The 20,334-nt window shown below is 43.7% G+C and overlaps 1 protein-coding gene across 10 annotated transcripts in view; it reads left to right on the plus strand.

The window, feature by feature from the left end:
* The window catches only part of Kif1b (kinesin family member 1B), a 128,050-nt gene that overhangs the window by 66,505 nt on the left and 41,211 nt on the right, over positions 1 to 20,334 (plus strand). For 6 of the 10 annotated variants that reach the window (XM_029476042.2, XM_085838589.1, XM_029476044.2 and 3 more), the window contains 5 exons: positions 11,948 to 12,044; positions 13,297 to 13,445; positions 15,038 to 15,216; positions 16,120 to 16,257; positions 17,704 to 17,952. In XM_029476042.2, the coding sequence (XP_029331902.1) occupies positions 11,948 to 12,044; positions 13,297 to 13,445; positions 15,038 to 15,216; positions 16,120 to 16,257; positions 17,704 to 17,952 (812 nt within the window). Of the gene's footprint in view, positions 1 to 1,252; positions 5,988 to 11,947; positions 12,045 to 13,296; positions 13,446 to 15,037; positions 15,217 to 16,119; positions 16,258 to 17,703; positions 17,953 to 20,334 lie in introns of those variants that run through there. The other 4 variants (XM_029476046.2, XM_029476047.2, XM_021161571.3 and 1 more) reach the window with 2 other exon arrangements.

Below are 20,334 nucleotides of genomic sequence, written 5' to 3' on the forward strand. Positions count from 1 at the left end.
GCTTCTGGTGCATCTAAAGACAGTTACAGTGTACTTAGATATAATAATAAATAAATCTTAAAAAAAAAAAAGGGTAGTAGTCCTCAAGGAACCGGAAACCACCTGAGGTTTCTAATAGGAAACATGATTGTTTCCTCTGTAGGCATTGTTTTGGTTGATTGTTGTTGTTGTTTGGGGACAATCTCATTCTAAGCCCAGATTGTCCTGGAACTTGTGGCAATCCTCCAGTCTCAGGCTCACCTGTGCTGAGGCTTTGGTGTAAGCCCCATGCCCAGCTTCTGAAATACTCTATTATACTAGAGTTGCCGAGTGCTTGCCTAGCGTGTACAAGGCCCAAGCACCCTCTCCCATGAATGCAGGTTTAAAATGTAGAAACTTTTAATTATATTTAATGAAAGGCTGTGTGCCCAGCTTAATTTTTGTTCTAGTAATTTCTTAAAATTTTAGAAGGTGGTATTATTGGCTCCATTGTGTTAAAAAAAAAAGTAAAAAATAAGCTGTGATCTTTTTTTATTACTTTCTTGTACTCAGAGTAACAAACCTTAATATAAATCGCAAATCCAGCCTCTGCTTCTAGAAAGACCAGTTTTGAATCCCATCCAATAGGAAAGCGAATCTGCCTGATTAGACCCTTACAAGGTCTGCAAAGAGGAGTTCTTACACTTTAACATCATCTGTTTGCTTCTTTCTCTACTTCCTATCTAACTTTTTTCCTAGGGTTGCTCATTTTAGTAAAGCTAAACAGAACTTGGCATCTGCAGCCTTACTAACCTCTTGTTAATCTGCCTGCTCGTCACATCTCTGTATGCATCCGTGCTCACTCTTGGGGAAGGAGGTTCTGGACAAAGCAACAGCAATAACCAAGGCAAATGTGGGAGAGGGGCTGCGAGGGCTGTTGGCGTGTGTGGGACTTGGGGCGGGGCGGCCTCACACTAAGTTCTTATGACCTGAGTGAGAGGCTGTTCAGCCCTCCAAGAATGTGTTTCATTTATCCCAGAAAGTGGGAATTTGGATTAGGAATAGAAATAAATCTTTGTATTAATAGTAATCCACATATACATAGGTCTTAATAGATTTCCTCATCTAGATTTTGTTTTGTTTTTTTGGGTTTTTTAAATTTGTTTTTAGATTTTTGTTTTGTTTTAAATTTGTTTAAAGCATTTTGCTTGCTTTTTCATCAATTTGATTTTCCTTTTTACATTTTAATTTTGGTTATTTGGGGGCCATTTTTTTTTATTTTGTTTTCCCAAAGGACGCGGATTCTGATAGCGGGGACGATTCTGACAAGCGATCCTGTGAAGAGAGCTGGAAACTGATAACTTCTCTGAGAGAAAAGCTACCTCCCAGCAAGTTACAAACCATTGTTAAAAAGTGTGGCCTCCCCAGCAGTGGGAAGAAACGAGAGCCAATTAAAATGTATCAGATCCCGCAAAGAAGGCGCCTGAGTAAAGATTCCAAGTGGGTCACCATCTCAGATCTTAAGATCCAGGCTGTTAAAGAGATTTGCTATGAGGTTGCCCTCAATGACTTTAGGCACAGTCGGCAGGAGATCGAAGCCTTGGCCATTGTTAAGATGAAAGAGCTTTGTGCCATGTATGGAAAGAAAGATCCCAATGAGCGAGACTCTTGGAGGGCTGTGGCCAGGGATGTCTGGGACACTGTTGGGGTAGGGGATGAGAAGATTGAAGATATGATGGTCACTGGGAAAGGTGGAACCGATGTAGATGACCTCAAGGTTCACATAGACAAGCTGGAAGATATTTTGCAAGAAGTCAAAAAGCAAAATAATATGAAAGATGAAGAGATCAAAGTCTTAAGAAATAAAATGCTCAAAATGGAGAAAGTCTTGCCATTGATTGGATCACAGGAACAGAAGAGTCAAGGACACCACAAGACAAAAGAGCCCCTGGTTGCTGGTGCTAACAGCCTCTCTGATAATGGTGTCAGTAAAGGAGAGAGTGGAGAACTTGGCAAAGAAGAGCGCGTTTCCCAGCTGATGAACGGGGATCCAGCTTTTAGACGTGGACGTCTACGTTGGATGAGGCAAGAACAAATTCGGTTTAAGAACCTGCAACAGCAAGAGATAACAAAGCAGCTTCGTCGGCAGAATGTACCCCACAGGTTCATCCCTCCTGAGAACCGGAAGCCCCGCTTTCCCTTTAAGAGCAATCCTAAACACAGAAACTCTTGGAGTCCTGGGACACATATTATTATAACAGAAGATGAGGTTATTGAGCTAAGAATTCCAAAAGATGAAGAAGGAAGAAAAGGAAATAAAGAAGAAAGCCAAGAAAAAGTGGGCAGAGCAGCTTCTAAAGATGCGCAGTCAGCGTGGGGCTCCCAGGGCACAAGAAGTCAGGATCATATCCAAGTTAGCAAGCAGCGCATCAGCGACCACCAGCCACCACCTCAGCTACGGTGGAGAAGCAACTCTCTCAATAACGGCCAACCAAAAACCACGCGCGGCCAGGCAACCGCCTCCGCGGAGTCCCTAAACTCCCACAGCGGCCACCCCACCGCTGATCTACAAACTTTCCAGGCCAAGCGTCACATTCACCAACACCGTCAGCCTTACTGTAATTATAACACTGGAGGTCAGGTAGAGGGTAGCCCAGCCAGCTGCTGTCAAAAGCAGACTGACAAACCCAGCCACTGTAACCAGTTCGTGACACCTCCGAGGATGAGGAGACAATTCTCAGCACCCAATCTCAAAGCAGGTCGAGAAACCACAGTCTAGGTAGTTTACTGGACAAACTTGAAGTTGTAGCAACGGAACCAGGCAGTGTTAATGTTAGCTCATGGGTTGAGTTGGTGCCTGCTATATGCATTATGAGTTTAATGCTGTGTTCCTACAGATACTAACTGGTCTTTATTGTTAAAATGTAAAACACTGGTAAATGTTTCAATGCCTCCCTGTGATTGTGCATTATCAGTGGGCAGGTGCTAGAATTGGGTATAAAACATCTAGGCCCTGTATTTTTCTGATAATTTCCTCTATGGTGCCTAGATTATTAATGTACTTACACTGGCTTCTCTTGTTTTGGTGTAAGATTTTTTTTTTTAATAGTGCTTTGATATCCCAAAAGACCTGCCTCTTGTTTTATGGAAATGCTCAAAAGAAGAATTTGATATATAGAAGAAATGCCTCTTATTCCCCAAGCACCTTAGAAATTGACTGAAAAACAACATGCAACGATGTGGATACAGCTTTAGGCTTCGCCTTGGTGTCTGTTCTTTTCATTAAATATTGTTGGCAGTTTTACAAGCATAAATCCAAGGTCTTCCGACATGTTTTTTCTGCACAGCCTTGCATCTTACATGTCATTATCTTAGTCTACATTTTTAAGGAACTGAGTCAGTAATTTTTACTATATCATAACATATAGAAAATTTGTCATATCTCTAAAATCTTTAAATTGATACTTTCTCAGTTTCGATTTGGTTTGTATTTTGAAGTTTACTGAGTATTTCACTCATAGCATGAACTATATTTGCTAAAATTATGCCAATAGAAATACCAACAACAATGTGTGCTCTGAGCAGTGTGTGTAAGTTTCTAAGAAGATTATTCAGTGCAAGAAGGCAGAGATGGGGCATGGCAAGAAGGCGGCTGATAGACACCTCTTCACTGCCTTTTTCCAAAAACTGAAATAATAAAACCGAACTTTGGTTGAGTCTGGAGCCATGTATATAGTAAACTGTTCCTTGGTCGACAGTTGTAATACACACAGATCCTCTAGCAAGGACAGCTAAGTCCTGCAAACAGTCACTCCTCTGTCAATACCTCACTTCACCATGCTGTGCTTGCAGTTTGCCTCGATGGAGAAGCCTCTTTGAATAAAAAAAGAAGAGGAAAAAAGGAAAAAGAAAAAATAGAAAGACAAGGTGGATTTTCATGGAAGAAAAGAATGGCTTTCTATATACTTCTTCATCTCTTGTACTTGTCAGAAGCTAGAGATGATCAGAATTGACAGTGCTGAAGATTCCTAGGTCACACCAGGTCGTGCACCAAACATCTGTGTTCCAGTGGTGTGAAAACTTGCAGCCAAGGTAGCATAGCACTCAAGGAGGCCTTCAAGAGAGCATAGCACTCAAGGAGGCCTTCAAGACTGTGATTATGTATTTTTTTTCTGCTTTGTGTGTGGATACTGTTTTATTAGACACATTAATTTTAATTGTAGTGGGCCTTTTCTCCTCTCTCTTTTAAGAAAATGCTGTCTTAACGCACAGAAAATTGCTTCCAACATTTTTTTTTTCCTTAAAAAAATTGGGGGAAGATCCGTGTCCTTTCCTAGCTAGAACAGTTCTAGTCTTCAGTGACAGTTTATATGGCAGTTTCAACTTGGGCGAGTGATGCCTGCTGTGTGTTGACTTCATTGAGACGACAATCTCTGTGCCATTTGGTCTGAATGTATTCTTGGTAGGCTCAAGTCAGTCACTTCAGTGTGTCTGTGTAAATCTTTCTTCTTCACACATAATTATACTATCTGGGTTTTTGTCAAAAATTCATTTTTTTGAAACTTAAAGTGTTAGTTACTTGGGTTCTAACTTGAAGGTATTTCAGGTCCATAGAGTCTCACTTTGTTACAGATAAATGCTTTCCTTTCCTATTCAACACTAGCAGTAAAAGCTCACTCCTCGATGCCAACATTACAGTGAAAAGCTTTCCTGTACACATGCGGGGGGCATTTTGCCCCCAGGGATAGTGCAAAGAATCAGCTGTGTCCTTCTGCTAATCCAGGTGCCCTGTAGTCCTGAAATACCAACAGCTAAAGAAACCCTTGATTTTCTAGGCAACCGGGAAAGAAAATAATTCACTGCTAGCAGTGTCCTTTCTTGCATTTGAGAGCACTCACCTTAGAAAACTGTGTGTACAAAACAGCTTGTTAGACTCACTGAACAAGTATAAAGCACCATCATGCTTTTGTGGGGTCTTACTCCTTTATTAAGACAGCGCCTCCTCGATTTGCCCACACTGGCCTCTAACTTGGAATCCTTTTGCATCAGCTTCCACAGTTGCTGGAGTTAGAGGTGTGTGTTAGCAGGCTCAGCTTGTCTTTTTGTTTGTTTGTTTTTTGGTTTTGTTTTAATATAGTGGTATCTTCCCCCTCAGCTTAAACAAGACCAAAGAAAACTTGTCTTCATTAAATCATTATTTTATTGTGAAAATATTCCTAGGTGTTATCATTGTGAAATGGAGAGAAGTGTTCATGCGTGGGAACTGGCATTTAGGGCTGTAGTAGAGTCCTACTTTATTGGATAAGGTTTTCCAGACCAGACTGTAATTCTATGGACAGTTACAAAATCTGGTTAATAAATTTAAACCAAAGGGCTTTTCCTCTACTCTTGCTTCTGATCCTTCTAGCATAGCAAATTGTTTCTCCTTTCATAGGTAACACAACACATAGGAATTGTTTATTACATTGAAGTGACTTGAACTGACCTTTTGTGCTTTAGATGTAAGATACTAAAAACAAAACACTGAGTCTGTTCCCGAGATGCCTGACTTTGTAAATGCTATCAGATTATAGGCAGTTGCGTGGGCTTCCAGTGGTCACTGCTGTGGCGGGTGCCTTCCTGGTCCTTTGTTGACTTGCCTTAATGATTTACACAGAAGCCTGCGAGCAGAGGAAGCTTCCTGGGGCCCACTGCAGTGTGATGAAGATGTTTTAGGTTCAGTGTAAAACAAGCTTGTGTTCTGTACTGTTAGAGTCAGATTCGTTACAAATGATTTTCATACCTGTCTGATTGATGTCATTTTAAACTCTGCTCTAGGTAGACTGAGTGTGGCCCACTTTAGGTTGTGAAATGTATCGTTTTTCCTATTATTACTGTAAAAAGAAGTTGTGAATCTTCTTGTTGATGAACTCTGATTTCTCTCTCAATTTCTTAAAACCATGCTTGAAGATTGTCTGGGTGTAAGACTGCGTTCTCAGAAAGGGAGAGTTAGTTTGTAATATTAAAGAAATAAAATCTTCCTGAAATAAGCCTTGGCATGATCTTTAAGTGTGGTTTATCACGGGGGAGGAGGGGTAAGTGAAGCAGGGGAATTCTGATTTCTCAGTCTCTTCCTGCTCTTTCATCTGAAGATAATTGTGTGCCAAGTATCCTTTTCTTTGTATTTTTGTATGGATTTTCTTTTTTTTATTAGATATTTTCTCTATTTACATTTCAAATGCTATCCCGAAAGTTCCCTAAACCCTGCCCCGGCCCTGCTCCCCTACCCACTCACGCTTCTTGGCCCTGGCATTCCCCTGTACTGGGGCATATAAAGTTTGCAAGACCAAGGGGCCTCTCTTCCCAGTGATGGCCAACTAGGCCATCTTCTGCTACATATGCAGCTAGAGACACGAGCTCTGTGGGTACTGGTTAGTTCATATTGTTGTTCCTCCTATAGGGCTGCAGACCCCCTTCAGCTCCTTGTGTACTTTCTCTAGCTCCTCCATTGGGGGCCCTGTGTTCCATCCAATAGATGACTGTGAGCATCCACTTCTGTATTTGCCAGGCACTGGCATAGTCTCACACGAGACAGCTATAACAGGGTCCTTTCAGCAGAATCTTGCTGGCATATGCAATAGTGTCTGGGTTTGGTGGCTGATTATGGGATGGATGGGGTGGGGTGGGGTAGTCTCTGGATGGTCCATCCTTTCGACTTAGCTCCAAACTTTGTCTCTGTAACTCCTTCCATGGGTATTTTGTTCCCTATTCTAAGGAAGAATGAAGTATCCACATGTTGGTCTTTTTGTATGGATTTTCAAGCTCTTACATTTAATGTCCTTTTCTATTTTATGAAACCTGGGGCCTCAGGATGTAGCTAATGGGATAGTAGCACTTAACCTGCCCCACAGGGCCTGAGCTTTGTCTCCAGAGGCACAGGATGATAAGACAATGCATTGAGTTGTACTTTGTGCTGTTTCTCTTAAATAACAATCTCTTAGTATATGAGTAAAAATTATATTTCATTTTACATTAAACTTTTCAATTTTTCATTACATAGTCATGATTTGAAATTATTTTAACTGACATACCTTTTCTCTCTACGTTAGCCTCAGGTTTTCTCCACTCAGATTATTGTTAGTCTGCTAAAGATGAAACAGGACAAAACAGAATTTTTCTTCTTCTTTTTTTTAATGACTTGGTGGTCTTATTAAAATTTTGGGGGCTGGTGAGATGGCTCAGTGGGTAAGAGCACCCGACTACTCTTCCGAAGGTCCGGAGTTCAAATCCCAGCAACCACATGGTGGCTCACAACCATCCGTAACGAGAGATCTGACTCCCTCTTCTGGAGTGTCTGAAGACAGACAGCTACAGTGTACTTACATATAAATAAATAAATCTTTAAAAAAAAAATTTTGGATTTAGCTAAGATGGCTCAACTGTTAAAAGCACTGACTGCTCTTCCAGAGGACCTAGGTTTACTTCCCAGCCCCCACATGGCAGCTCACAACCATCTGTAATTCAGATTCTCATGGATCGGACTCCCTCACACAGACAGACATGCAGGCCAAACACCAATGCACATAAAATAAAATAAAAATAAATTACTTAAAAAAATTTAGACCTAGCATATTTTTTCAAGTTGGAAAATTGTGCATTGCAAATGAGAAGACAACACATGACTCTCATATGCATGGATTTTTAATATACTGTGCTTTCTGAGAGAGGCAGAGCCTGAGTTGTTCTGTACCACATTTTACATCCTTTCCCTCTGGGTACTTTGTATTTCTCCACTCTGGGAGAAACTCGTACAGGTTTCTAAGCTCCCTAGCGTTCTCCTCGGACACAGAGGTCGTTCCAGTGCCGTGTGATAGATGGCCTGCAGTGATGGTGGTGTGGGCAGAGCCATATCCAGAGAGGATAGTGGGAGGAGTTTGTGGAGGAAGGAAGCCCTCAGCTAAGAGCAAGTCCCACAGTACAACTGAGAATTTCCCAAAGTGAAAGAGCAAGAGAAGGAAGGATCAGGGAGGAAGACAATTTAGGATGGGGGAGATGTTAATTACTTGGGATGGTCAGAAAGTCACATCTGTTGTGGTGGACAAAAGACAAGGAGACTGGAGGTAACAAGAACAGACTTGTGTGAGAAACTACAACCCAGTGTCTACAGGGAGATTCCTTTATTAGAACCACCTTGTAGACAGCTTCCCGTGGTTACAGTATAGAGGGTAGAGTGTAGGCAGGCAAGTGCAGAGCCATGTGGACCAGTTGGAAAGTTGCTACTTGATCCAGGTGAGAAAGAGTGCTTCTCCAAGCAGTGCCAAGAGGGTCTTAGAAACAGTGCCCATGTCTGGGCATGATGGTTTACTCCTGTCATCACAGCACTGAGGCAAATGACAGGGAGATCTCATGGGCTAGCCTTGGCTACATGAGAGCCTGCATTTTCAAAGGGGGGGGGGGACAAGACGGTTCAGTGGTTAAGAGCACTTGTTCTGCCGGGCAGTGGTGGCGCACGCCTTTAATCCCAGCACTCGGGAGGCAGAGGCAGGCGGATTTCTGAGTTCGAGGCCAGCCTGGTCTACAAAGTGAGTTCCAGGACAGCCAGGGCTACACAGAGAAACCCTGTCTCGAAAAACCAAAAAAAAAAAAAAAAAAAAAAAAAAAAAAAAAAAAAAAAAAAAAAAAGAGCACTTGTTCTTACAGAGTAACTGGATTCAAATCCCACACCCACAAGGTCGATCACAACTCCCCGTAACCCCAGTCCCAGTTCTGGGGATCCAACAGACACACACACTACACGTACGTGCATACAGGCAAAGCATAAAATCTAAAAAAAAAAAAAAAAAAAAAAAATTAAACCATTGCTTAGAACAATTGTTGGACCCTTGGGGAGCAGCCATCATTCTGAGATTGTCTCCCTGGTAATGAGGAACACATTGTAATGTTGACCAGAAGTGAGGTGTCACCTGGGACATGGGGGGACATCTCCATCCCTGTGATTGCTTGCTAATTATATCTTGTCATTACAAGCCGAGTCTCTCTCGTTAAAAGCTGCCTATCCAGGACACTAAGGATGGTGACTTCTGATTTTGCCAAACTGTCATTTTAGCGGTACCAAGCTGTGCCGTCAGCCCTCACCTGGCAGCCGTGCTTACTTAGGCCTTTGCTTCTGTTCGTGACTCAGGCCGGTTACTGTCTGTGCAGTAACCACAGCCATCTTTATAAAATCTCACCCTGTTAGCGGCCTCATGGGCTTCCACCGAACTTTGAAAGCTGAATTGTAGCTAACAAGGTTAACAAGGCTTTACATAGCGTGGCTATTTGTCCACCTCTGCTTTCATGTCTTAATACTATCCCAGAACAGCTACCTCTGGCCTTCTGTGCCTCCATTATAATTCCTCAGGACTGAAGCTTGTTTCCTGTCCTGCTTCTCTCTTCCAAATCTCTGCTCCTGTGCCATTCTTCCTACCCTACCCCAGCCCACCCTACATCGACTTCCACTTATTTTTGTAGCCAGGCACGGTGGCACACACCTTCAATCTCAACACTTGGGAGTCAGGGGCAGGTGTATCTCTATAAGTTCAAGGCCAGCTTGATCTACATAGTGAGTTCCAGGAACAGCCAGAGTGAGACCATGTCTCTAAATAAAATAAAGAAATTTGTTGAGATAGTGTCTGGGGTATCCCATTTTGACGTTGAGTTTTCTCTGTAGCTGAAGATGGCTTTGAACTCGTGTTCCTTCTGCCTCCACCTCTCCGGTGCTAGCATGACAGGTATGTACCACCACACCTGGTCTACACAGTTCTGGGGATTGAATCTAGGGCTTTGTGCACTCTAAACAAGCACTTGATAAACTCACACTCTCTTAAGAATTACAACCTCTGGTCATCTTGTCTATGTACTTGCTTGGTTCTTCCGTGAGTATGTAAGCGTATAGGACGCAGAGCAGTCACTCTTGGGTAATGTGTCACAGAATCCTAGAAATCTTGTGAGAACATAGACTGCTGGGTCCTTCCCAGAATAAATGACTGACTAGGTCTGGCATGAGACTTGATAATTTGCATCCAAATTACATAGGTTGTGTCTGACTCTTGGGCACAACTGTTGAGGTAAAACTGGTGTTGAAAGCATTTTTCTGAAAAGCCAGATAGTAACCAAGTTTAAAAATTGGTTTTGGAGATGGAACCGGATGGAGCTTTGTGTACATGCTAGGCAAGTATTCTACCACTAAAACATACTCCTGGTCCTTAGTAATACTTCAAGCCTTGCTGACCATGTAGTTAGAGCCAGACACAATCTGGATCTAGCCCACAGGCCATGGTGTGCTAGTCCCCGACTTAAAAGACAGTCATTGTTGAGTTTGTTTCTCTCTGGAAGAGAGAAATGTGACAGATGCTTGGGTGGTAAATGACAGTATGATCCCTGTACTCGCGAACTCAAAATTATGGAGAAGCTGCCACTGGGCAGATAACCACACTGGTGTTTATCTAAGAGAAAGAATACAGGGTGCTATAAAGTCCTAACAGGTGCTTTAAGGGACCAGAAGATCTCAGCTATCTCTTGGCTGCTGTCAGTTTCACATTAGTATCTCTCACTCCTTCTTTTCTCCCTGGCAATCCCTCATCTGTCTTTTGCCTTGCTTATTTATTCTTCAGAATGCTTCTCTCTACCAAGATGTAGTGTGTGCCATGCGTGTCATCTCTCTACCCATACTGACGTGACCTTTTCCTTACTAAGCTCTATATCTGCAGCATCAGGTAATTAGTAGGAATACAGGATTTATGTGACTAGAGATTGGAGAGGTGGCTTAGACTGCGACTAGCACCTGTGCGAGACAGCTCACAATCACATGTGATCTAGCCAGTGCCAACCTTCTGGCCTTCATGTATTCACGCACGCAAGACAGGGTTTCTCTGTGTTGTCCTGGCTGTCCTGGAACTCACTCTGTAGACCAGGCTGGCCTCGAACTCAGAAATCCACCTGCCTCTGCCTCCCGAGTGCTGGGATTAAAGGCATGCGCCACCACTGCCGGGCCATATACTAAAATTTTAAAGATGAAAAGGTTATTGTTAGAAAATACTTGTTTTTCTGAAATTGTTAGACTATTATTAGAACCAATACTCATCTCCCCCAATTTAATAATAATAATAATAATAATATAATCCTAAACTTTAAAAGAAACAAGAATATTTTCCCCATCATGCAGTAAACATTGCCCTTTTCAGGTAATACTTCTTATATAGGAAATACATGCAGCAGGGCTGGAGCGAGAACACATGGAGCCTGGCTCAGCAGTTAAGAGCATATTTTGTTCTTGAAGAGGACTCGACTCAAGTTCAGTTCTCAGCCCCCACATCAGGTGGCTGCTTACAACTTACAACTCTGGCTCTGTGGGATCCTACACCCTGTTCTGGCCTCTTCAGGCTTCTGCATTCACACATGCATAGTCTTACACATAGACACATACTTTTAAAAATCATAATAACTCCTTTAAAAAGATCAAGTGGAGAAATAGAATCTGATTTGTAAGCCCAGTGGTGGCGGCATACACTTGGGGAATCTCTGAGTTCAAGGGTAGCTTGCTCTACAGAGAGAGTTCCATGACAGCCAGAGCTACACAGAGGAACCCTGTCTCAAAAAAAAATCGATTTTATTATACTTATTTTAGTTCATACTAGTATATTTAATAGAAAATTTCTCTTAAATAACAACCATTTCAGATCAGTGGTGCTGTGAGCTTTTATTTTTTCTGCCATAAGGAACTTGAACAACTATCTTCTTGATTATCTTCCCTTTTGAGTAGTTAGAAGATGGAGGCCTTAGGAGGTTCTGGTGACTTTAATCTTCCCTGGCATTTTCTTTCTCCGGATTCCCTCATGTGTAAGATCCTGCCCTCCCCGTTTCCCTGTGTTGGCCCCTTGCTGTGTGCACTTCCCCCCAGAGTTCCTTCCATTTCCTGTTTCCTTCTTCCTTCCTCCCCTCTCTACATGTTCTCTCCTTCCTTTCCATCCAGGACTACGAGAGTAAATTGCAGGCCTTGCAGAGGCAGGTTGAGACTCGATCTCTGGCTGCAGAGACAACGGAAGAGGAGGAGGAGGAGGAGGAGGAAGGTGAGAGCTAACGCCCGAACCTTGCTTTTTGTCTTCCGAATCAGCATCATCAACCCGGTCCTTTCACCTGTTGTAAAACCGGCTTCTTCAGATCTGCCCTGCTGGTTTACTGACACTGTACTGAGCCTGCTGAAAAAATGGTTTATAAGAGCCCATTGCTGCAACTTTAGGGTATTCTATAGGGTGGAGGAGGGTCGTTAGAATGTATAGAATTTCTAAGGTTTCCAAGGACTGTCTTCACATAGACCATCTCTCATGACTGCACATTGGGACCTCACAGGTCAGTCTCATGCTAACACAGAGCTTAGTCATTGCATACACGTTTGTTCAACTCTCTAGTTCCCACCACAGATTCCCTGCTCAGCCTTTGGATTGCACTGTGCGCTCGAACCCATGGTGGGCAGATTTGTTTGATTTTGACAGTCTTGCCAGGCAGCCACGTAGCACTGTCTGGCCTGACATTGTTGTAGACTGGCCTTGAACTAAAGTTACTCTTCCTGCCACAGTGTCCCAAGTCCTGGACTGTAGGCATGGGCCACCATGGCTGGATCATTCATTGCTGGTTATATTGTTTAGTCATCAATAAAGATCAGGGACTTTGAAAATTACACCTACACATTAGAATTATATTGAGAGCCGGGCGTGGTGGCGCACACCTTTAATCCCAGCACTCGGGAGGCAGAGGCAGACGGATTTCTGAGTTCGAGGCCAGCCTGGTCTACAGAGTGAGTTCCAGGACAACCAGGGCTACACAGAGAAACCCTGTCTCGAAAGAAAAAAAAAAAAAAAAAAAAAAGAATTATATTGAGAAGGGAAAAGAAGAGAAAGAGGGTTGGCGAGATGGCTGAGTAAGGGTGCTTGTTGCCAAGACTGGTGACCTAAGTTTGGTATATGGAACCCACATTATCAAAAGACATAACTGGTCCTTACAGGTTGTATTTTGAGCCACTACATGCATGTAATGGTACACATCTTCCCCCAATACATAAATGATAAAATAATAAAATCTGTGTTTGTTTGTTTGTTTGTTTGTTTAAAGAACACCACTTGGAAGGTTGAGGAGACTGAGTTGTTCAAGGCTGGTCTTGACTGCATAACATATTTGAGGCCAACCAGTCTCAAACAAACCAAACACCCCACAGCCGTATTCTTTATAGATTATAGATTTTCTGAAGTATATATACTGTAGGGGAGACACGACACCGTCATGGTTGCTAAGTCCCTGTTACCTATGCTTCCTCTGCCCTTTCAGTTCCTTGGACACAGCATGAATTTGAGTTGGCCCAGTGGGCGTTCCGGAAATGGAAGTCTCACCAGTTTACTTCACTAAGGGACTTACTCTGGGGCAATGCGGTGTACCTGAAGGAAGCCAATGCCATCAGTGTGGAACTAAAGAAAAAGGTATGGAGGGTGACGAGAAAGAACACAGTGCCGGAAGCACAGTGGGTCCATTTAAATTAATGGCCTTAAATTAACCTTTCCCTTGGGGAACTCAGCTGGTCTAGGCCATGAATCAGCTTTATTTCATATATGTGCCAGCAGAACATAGATCATAATAACTGCTGTTTTCTGGCTCATTTTAGAAGTGTGAGTATTTAAAGGGGAGCTGGATAATCTTATTAGTAGATAAATGCTTTTTAAATTTCTGGGAAAAGATTTTTGGTTTAATTTTAGTTCTCCATCTTTAGCTCGCACCTCTGAGAACTCTAAGCCCCTTGTCAACCAATTTGCTCCTCTTCTAGGGCCTGAAAGGTACAAGTAGGGACAAGTATGTCTGCACTCAGACAGCGAGAGCCTAATCCAGAGCAGTTGAGTTGACCTATAGTTCTGTAGCTCACTTGGGTTGACAGCAGAACCTGCCACGGAGTGAGGTGAGCGACGACAGAGCATGGGTCTGTACAGAGCAATGCTAACGGGGCTGCACGTGCTAGACCTGCTGCTGGGGACTGAGCACAAGGCCCATGCTTCCCAAGAAGCACTTCCCTCTGAGCCAAACCTCCAGCTCCAAACAGCCTTGGGAATCTCTGTCCTGTGTGCCTCACTGCTTCTCAGCTGCAGACCGAATTGTAGGCTAGGAGAAAATTCATTGGCTGTTCCTAGGGCGTGTATTTCACATATCTACACTGGGATAGCTGTTGTCTTCACTCACCATCTCAGAAACACTTTTAGTTACTAACCATTTTCTTCATTAAGTGGACTAAAGTCAGGAACTGTCTCTTCTTTTCTTAGTTCTGTACCTGTTATTTAATTAATATTTGTTGGTAAAAATATAAGGTGACCTAGCAGGAAGTAAGTGACATGATGCAGTCACAACTTTGACTCCATGTAAAGGCTTGAGGAGTGATAGTTGTCGTCCTCTGGGCTCAACTGCAAAGCTGCATGTGCGAGTGGCTAAGTCTACCTTTTGGTCTCTGTTTATGTTCCACGGGAGTCTTCATTTGTCCACTGAGGTTTTAGTTTGTGGAAAAAACAAAAACAAACCACACATATACACATTGCCACTCCAGGAAAACAAAGTCTATATAAATACCCGAGTTTAAAATTAAGATTAAAATTTAAATTTAAAATTTAAAATTTAAAATATAAATACCCGAGTTTAAAATTAATGCTGGAGAGATGGCTCAGTGGTTAAGAGCACTGACTGCTCTTCCAGAGGTCCTGAGTTCAATTCCCAGAAACCACATGGTGGCTCACAACCATCCGTAATGAAATTTGGTGCCCTCTTCTGGTCTATAGGCATACATGCAGGCAGAACGTTGTATACATAATAAATCTTAAAAAAAAAAAAAAATTAAGGTTGTTCCCTGAGTTTAAAATGTAGGTGACCACAAGCTTGGTGGTGTTGTTGTTATTGTTATTATTATCATCATTATTATTGAACATATGCTCTGTATCAACCTCCTTCCCCTCAGCCATGCCATCGCCTCGTCTCTGAGTCTTGCCTACTGAGAGAGTGCCGTGCACGCTCGTCTATGCTCGTCCTCTCATTGCAGGTGCAGTTCCAGTTTGTTCTGCTGACTGACACGCTGTACTCCCCCGTGCCTCCTGAACTGCTTCCCTCGGAGATGGAGAAGACTCATGAGGACAGACCTTTCCCTCGGACTGTGGTGGCGGTGGAGGTCCAGGATCTGAAGAATGGAGCAACACATTATTGGTCTTTGGATAAACTCAAGTAGGAAAATATTCATAAAAGATTATTTTTTTAAAAGAAAATACCCTGGCTTGGAGGTGCACGCCTTTAATCCCAGCACTCGGCAGAGGCAGAGGCGCAGAGAGGCAGAGAGGCAGAGAGGCAGAGGCAGGTGGATCTCTATGAGTTCAAGGCCAGCCTGGTCTATAGAGTGAGTTGCAGGACAGCCAGGGCTACACAGAAAATCCCTGTATCAAAAAACAATAACAACAAAAAGTGAGTTGTTGAAGTGGGCTCCGTCATCGCAGCTCTCTCTGAGGATGGCATCAGTTCCTTCCCTGTGGCTTCTAAGTGCTGTGACAGTCAACAGTATTATTACCCAATCATCTTTCCCTAAAGTCAACGAGGCTCACTTCTCAGACAACTTTGATATGTGTTGAGTTTTACATTTACCTTCATAAGCCCTCCTAAATTTTAAATGAGCCAATTCTCTGTTTCTTTCTCTCTTGGATCTGGCATGATCCCTCTAACTTTAGTCCTGGGCCTCAGGATCATCTTTTTAATAAACAAGGAAGTGATTGTTTTTCTCACTGTGGAGTTATATTTGAGATGTCAGGCACCATTGAGCTACCTTTCTTCCGTGGCTGTAGGTTTAATCAGATAGATCTTGCTCCCTCTCCCCCTCTCCCCTCTCCCTCCCCCTCCCTTTGCTCTCACACGTGTGCACACACATGTTCTACTCGACGTTCTGCTGACTTTTGGTGGCTTTCTCCATTCACGTGTTCTGGATGCTGAGAATTCGGGTTTCTGTGCTTCTGTCTATGCATTGTGCATTAAATGACATGAGCAACCTCTTAAAATACCTGGCATGCAGATAGTTTCCAAAATAAAGTAATAGTGCAGTCTCATGGTGTTAACTCAGTGTACCCCATATCCGCTCAATAGGCAGAGACTGGATCTGATGCGAGAGATGTATGACAGGGCAGGGGAGGTGGCCTCCAGTGCCCAAGATGACAGCGAGACGACCATGACCGGCAGCGACCCGTTCTACGATCGGTTCCACTGGTTCAAACTTGTGGGAAGGTATGTCACAGTTTTGTTGTTTTTAAAAAATAAATAACAAGTACTTTTAACTTTTTAAATGTCAGTAGAAAGTATACTGGGGGAAGGGATGCAAAATGCTCCTTCTCAGGCCAGGATGTAGCTCACCCCTGATGTTCCAGGTTCAGTTCCTAGTAGCATTAGAAGAAAAATACAAACAAACCAAGAAACCCACCTCCTCTCTAAATGTTAATCAGAACCACTGTGTTGTGTAAAGTATTTACCTCCGTTTCACACAGCCTGCATATTTTTTATGTCATACTTTGTAGCCAGCGTATTTGACAGCCATCCTGGACTCTTAACTTTCTCACAACATGTTTCATAGTTGATCAAGGAAGATTGAGAAGAAAAGAAAATGTTTCTGAATCCTGTACACTTTAAGTGGACATCACAGTGTGTGTTACCAGGCTGAAGTTGTTACCCAGAACCTGATTGGTCCTCCGTGATTTCTCTTAGAAGAGTTTGTCTTTCTGTAGTCATTGCCCTGGGCAGGTTAACTGCACCCCAGGGTAGGCCTCTTTGGGTCTCTGCATCCATCACGTTCAGCGTTCTGTGAAAACAAAATGCCTCTGCGGAATTCCAGAAATCTGATCTTAAGAGGTTTAACATGTAAAAGCAAGGAATCGTGAATGCTTAAGAGGGTTTATTTTACTTTATGTGGATGGGTGGGTGTTCTGCTTGCATGTTGTCTATGTGCCATATGCGTGCCTGATAGCCACCAAGGCCAGAAGAGGGAGCTGAATCCCCGCAACTGGACTTACAGATGGTTGTGAGCTACTCTGTGGGTACTGGGAACCAAATCTGGGTCCTTCCTCAAGAGCACCCAGTGCCTGCAACCATTCACCTCCTCCCCCAGTCCCAGGAAATGTGAACTTTGAGCTTCCTGGTTTCAGACTTTTGAGTTACTCTTTATTGTAAATGCCCTGTGTTGGTATGTAAGAAACCCAGAAATGGTGTTGCTGATGTCAGCCTTTTCCACTCTACTCCGATAGTGGACTAGGGTTTGCAGACGTGGGCTGTGCAGACACAGCTCACTCAAGCACGTGCCGCTTCAGCATACAGACAAGAGAGCTTGGACACTTAAGGCCTTATTTTATTATCTCTGTCCTGAGTGGCTCCTGGAGGACAGGGTGCTCATCCTCTGTGTGAACTGCAGAACATGAACATTTTGTTGTGTGATATTTCCCTGAGAGGGTCTACTCATGGATGCTCTTTGCCTTCCTTATTCTGAGGGTCTTTCCTTATAGATCTCTTCAGCCTGCCCCTGTTCCCTTTGCCTGAACCGTGCAGCCTGTGTTCCTGTTGCCCCTTTGCTTTTACCGTGATGATTCTGTCAGTGCATTCTGTCCTGTTGGCACCTGGGCATCCTGTTAACCAACTATTCCTCTCTCCCTGCCTGTGTTAATCGGCGTCTTACCTGGTGTCTAGCTCCCCTATTTTCCACGGCTGTGTGAATGAGCGCCTTGCCGACCGCACACCCTCCCCCACTTTTTCCACGGCCGATTCCGACATCACTGAACTGGCTGACGAGCAGCAGGATGCCATGGAGGACTTTGATGATGAGGCATTCGTGGATGACACCGGCTCTGACGCAGGGACGGAAGAGGGATCAGAGCTCTTCAGTGATGGGCATGACCCATTTTACGACCGATCCCCTTGGTTCATTTTAGTAGGAAGGTTGGTGAGGTCATTGTGAGAAAGGCCAAAAGGGACCAGCTCTTGTTCTAAATGCCTCTGTGCAATTTTGGCTAGAAGGAAAGCCTGGGCCTTATCTATCCATAAGGCACAATCTACTCAGTCCTCTGTACAGCAGCTTATGAAGACCACCTGGAGGACGGCTTGACCCAAATTGCCCAGTAATTTAGCTAAGACTCAGAGGTGGTTGTTTCAGTTAACGTGACTGTGGCTCAGATGTTTCATCTCTAAAAGAATGTGCTTATTGAAGCGTAAGGAATAGCACTAGCAGGGGCGCAGCGAGCTCGAGGCCAGGCTGGAGAGTTTGTGGCACTTCAGAAGCATAAGGAATGCAGTGGACTTGGTCATACAAAAGAATAGGAGTGCCTAGCTCTCCTTTGGCAATGATGGCTGCCGTGCTGTGTTCTGAGCCTATCTTGGGCTTCTGCCAGAAACAATTGGTTGGTTTGTGTGAATCTCAGGAAGTTATCACCATCATCAGTATTTGTTGGCAGTACACGAGACTGCTCTACAGCGGGGGTCATTGCTCCCGCTGTTGCTGTGCATATCTCTCTGTCAGAGATGCAGAGGTTCCTGGTATTTCTATCATCCACATCCCCTCTCCAGATTAAAGTAATTTTAAATTTGAAAATAAAATGCTCATTGCCATAAGCTGGATGTGGTGGTGCCCACGCGCAGTCTCAGCACTTGGCTAGGATGGAGGCAGGAACATTAGGAGTTCAGGGTTGTACTTGGCTTCAAGTTATACCTGGTTGCAGCTAGCTTGGGATACATGATGCCCTGTCTCAAAAAAACAAACCAAAAAGATTAGAATGAACAGTGCATACGAAGCACAATGCTGAGCCCTTTTACAATACGGGATCTGTCGCTGCTGAATGGTCAGCACCAGAGTCTCCTTCCAGGGCAGAGACGCGGGACTAAAACCTGGTTGTCACGTGGTATCCGACACCTAGGGGGACTCACTGTAGGAGATAACGGAAGAGTGGAAAGAAAAGCTTTCAGATAGAAGTGAGCACCTAAGTTAATATGGCAGTCTGCAGTTTACAGCGCAGTCCTCCATGAGCAAATGTGCTGAGGTTACATGAGCACAAGTGTTGTTTGCTTGTGAGAGTGCCAGTATTAGGATGTAGAGAAGTCAATTTATTTATATTAAAATTAAGAAAAGTATGTACAAATGGTGCTTCATTTTCTAGATTTCTGTGTCCCTCAATGTATTTCCATTCTATTCTATTTTTTTTTTTTTTTTTTTTGGTTTTTCAAGACAGGGTTTCTCTGTATAGCCTTGGCTGTCCTGGAACTCACTCTGTAGACCAGGCTGGCCTTGAACTCAGAAATCTGCCTGCCTCTGCCTCCCAAGTGCTGGGATTAAAGGCGTGCGCCACCATGCCTGACTTTCCATTCTATTCTGAGGTGGCAGTTAGTCATGTCTGTCTGCCGTCTTCTACAGCACCACACTGTGAGGAGTAGATGATGTCATCTTATGTGGCCTGGTCAAGAGAATCTTGACACAGTGGGTCCTGACATCTCTGTCGCTAACTCAGGACAAGCAACTCAAATGAGTTGGGTTGGGGGGAGGGAAGGGTCTTAAGAAATCCTTTTTCCCTTCATCATTTATATTCTGTTATCCATACTAGCAAAATGAATGTAGCCATTAATACTTCTGCCTAGGACCAGGCATAGTGGCGCATGACAGAGGCGGGCAGATTCCTGTTCAAACGCCTGCTCTACATAGTGAGTTCCAGGAGAGCCCGAGCTACATAGTGAGAAAAAAAAAAAAAGACTCTTCGGAGTCTTTGGAGCATTTGCATCTTAGGTCAGCTTTATGAAAGCGCTAAGGCAGACTCCTCCCCAATGGGGCCACTCACTGAGTTGAAGGACGTGTGGACTTTTGCGGAGCTATGGCCTCAGGAGTTGACATTTCTGTTTGGATTTCTGGGTTCTAGAACTAACACTGTCTTGCAAAAGGGGCTTGAGGTTTTGGTGATGTGGCTGGAGAGAGTTCAGTGGTGATTTCCTATCACCACGCAAGATGCTGGGAGAAGGTGAGGCAATAGCAGTGAGTAGCGGGAAGAAGAGTTCTCCGTTGTTGCCCTCAGCCATGTTTCTCCAGAAGAACAGCAGCATTCAGCGGTGCAGTGGTGATGGCTGTGATGGGCGGTTCTGTGTTAGTGGGGTAACTCCTGTTCCTGTAATTCCCGCTGTGTTAGCGGGGTAACTCCTGGCCCTGTAGTTCCCGCTATCAGTGGGCCATATTGGCATACAACTATGATTCACTTGTAAAAATTTGCATGTTTCCTTTGAATTCCATTTATAGGTTTGCTTCTTGGCCACGGCTGCCTCTGGTGAATCTTTGTATCAAGAGTA

The sequence above is a fragment of the Mus caroli genome, unplaced genomic scaffold (genome assembly GCF_978045245.1).
Source record: "Mus caroli unplaced genomic scaffold, Mus_caroli_1 scaffold_6, whole genome shotgun sequence".
In the NCBI taxonomy this organism is placed as follows: domain Eukaryota; kingdom Metazoa; phylum Chordata; class Mammalia; order Rodentia; family Muridae; genus Mus; species Mus caroli.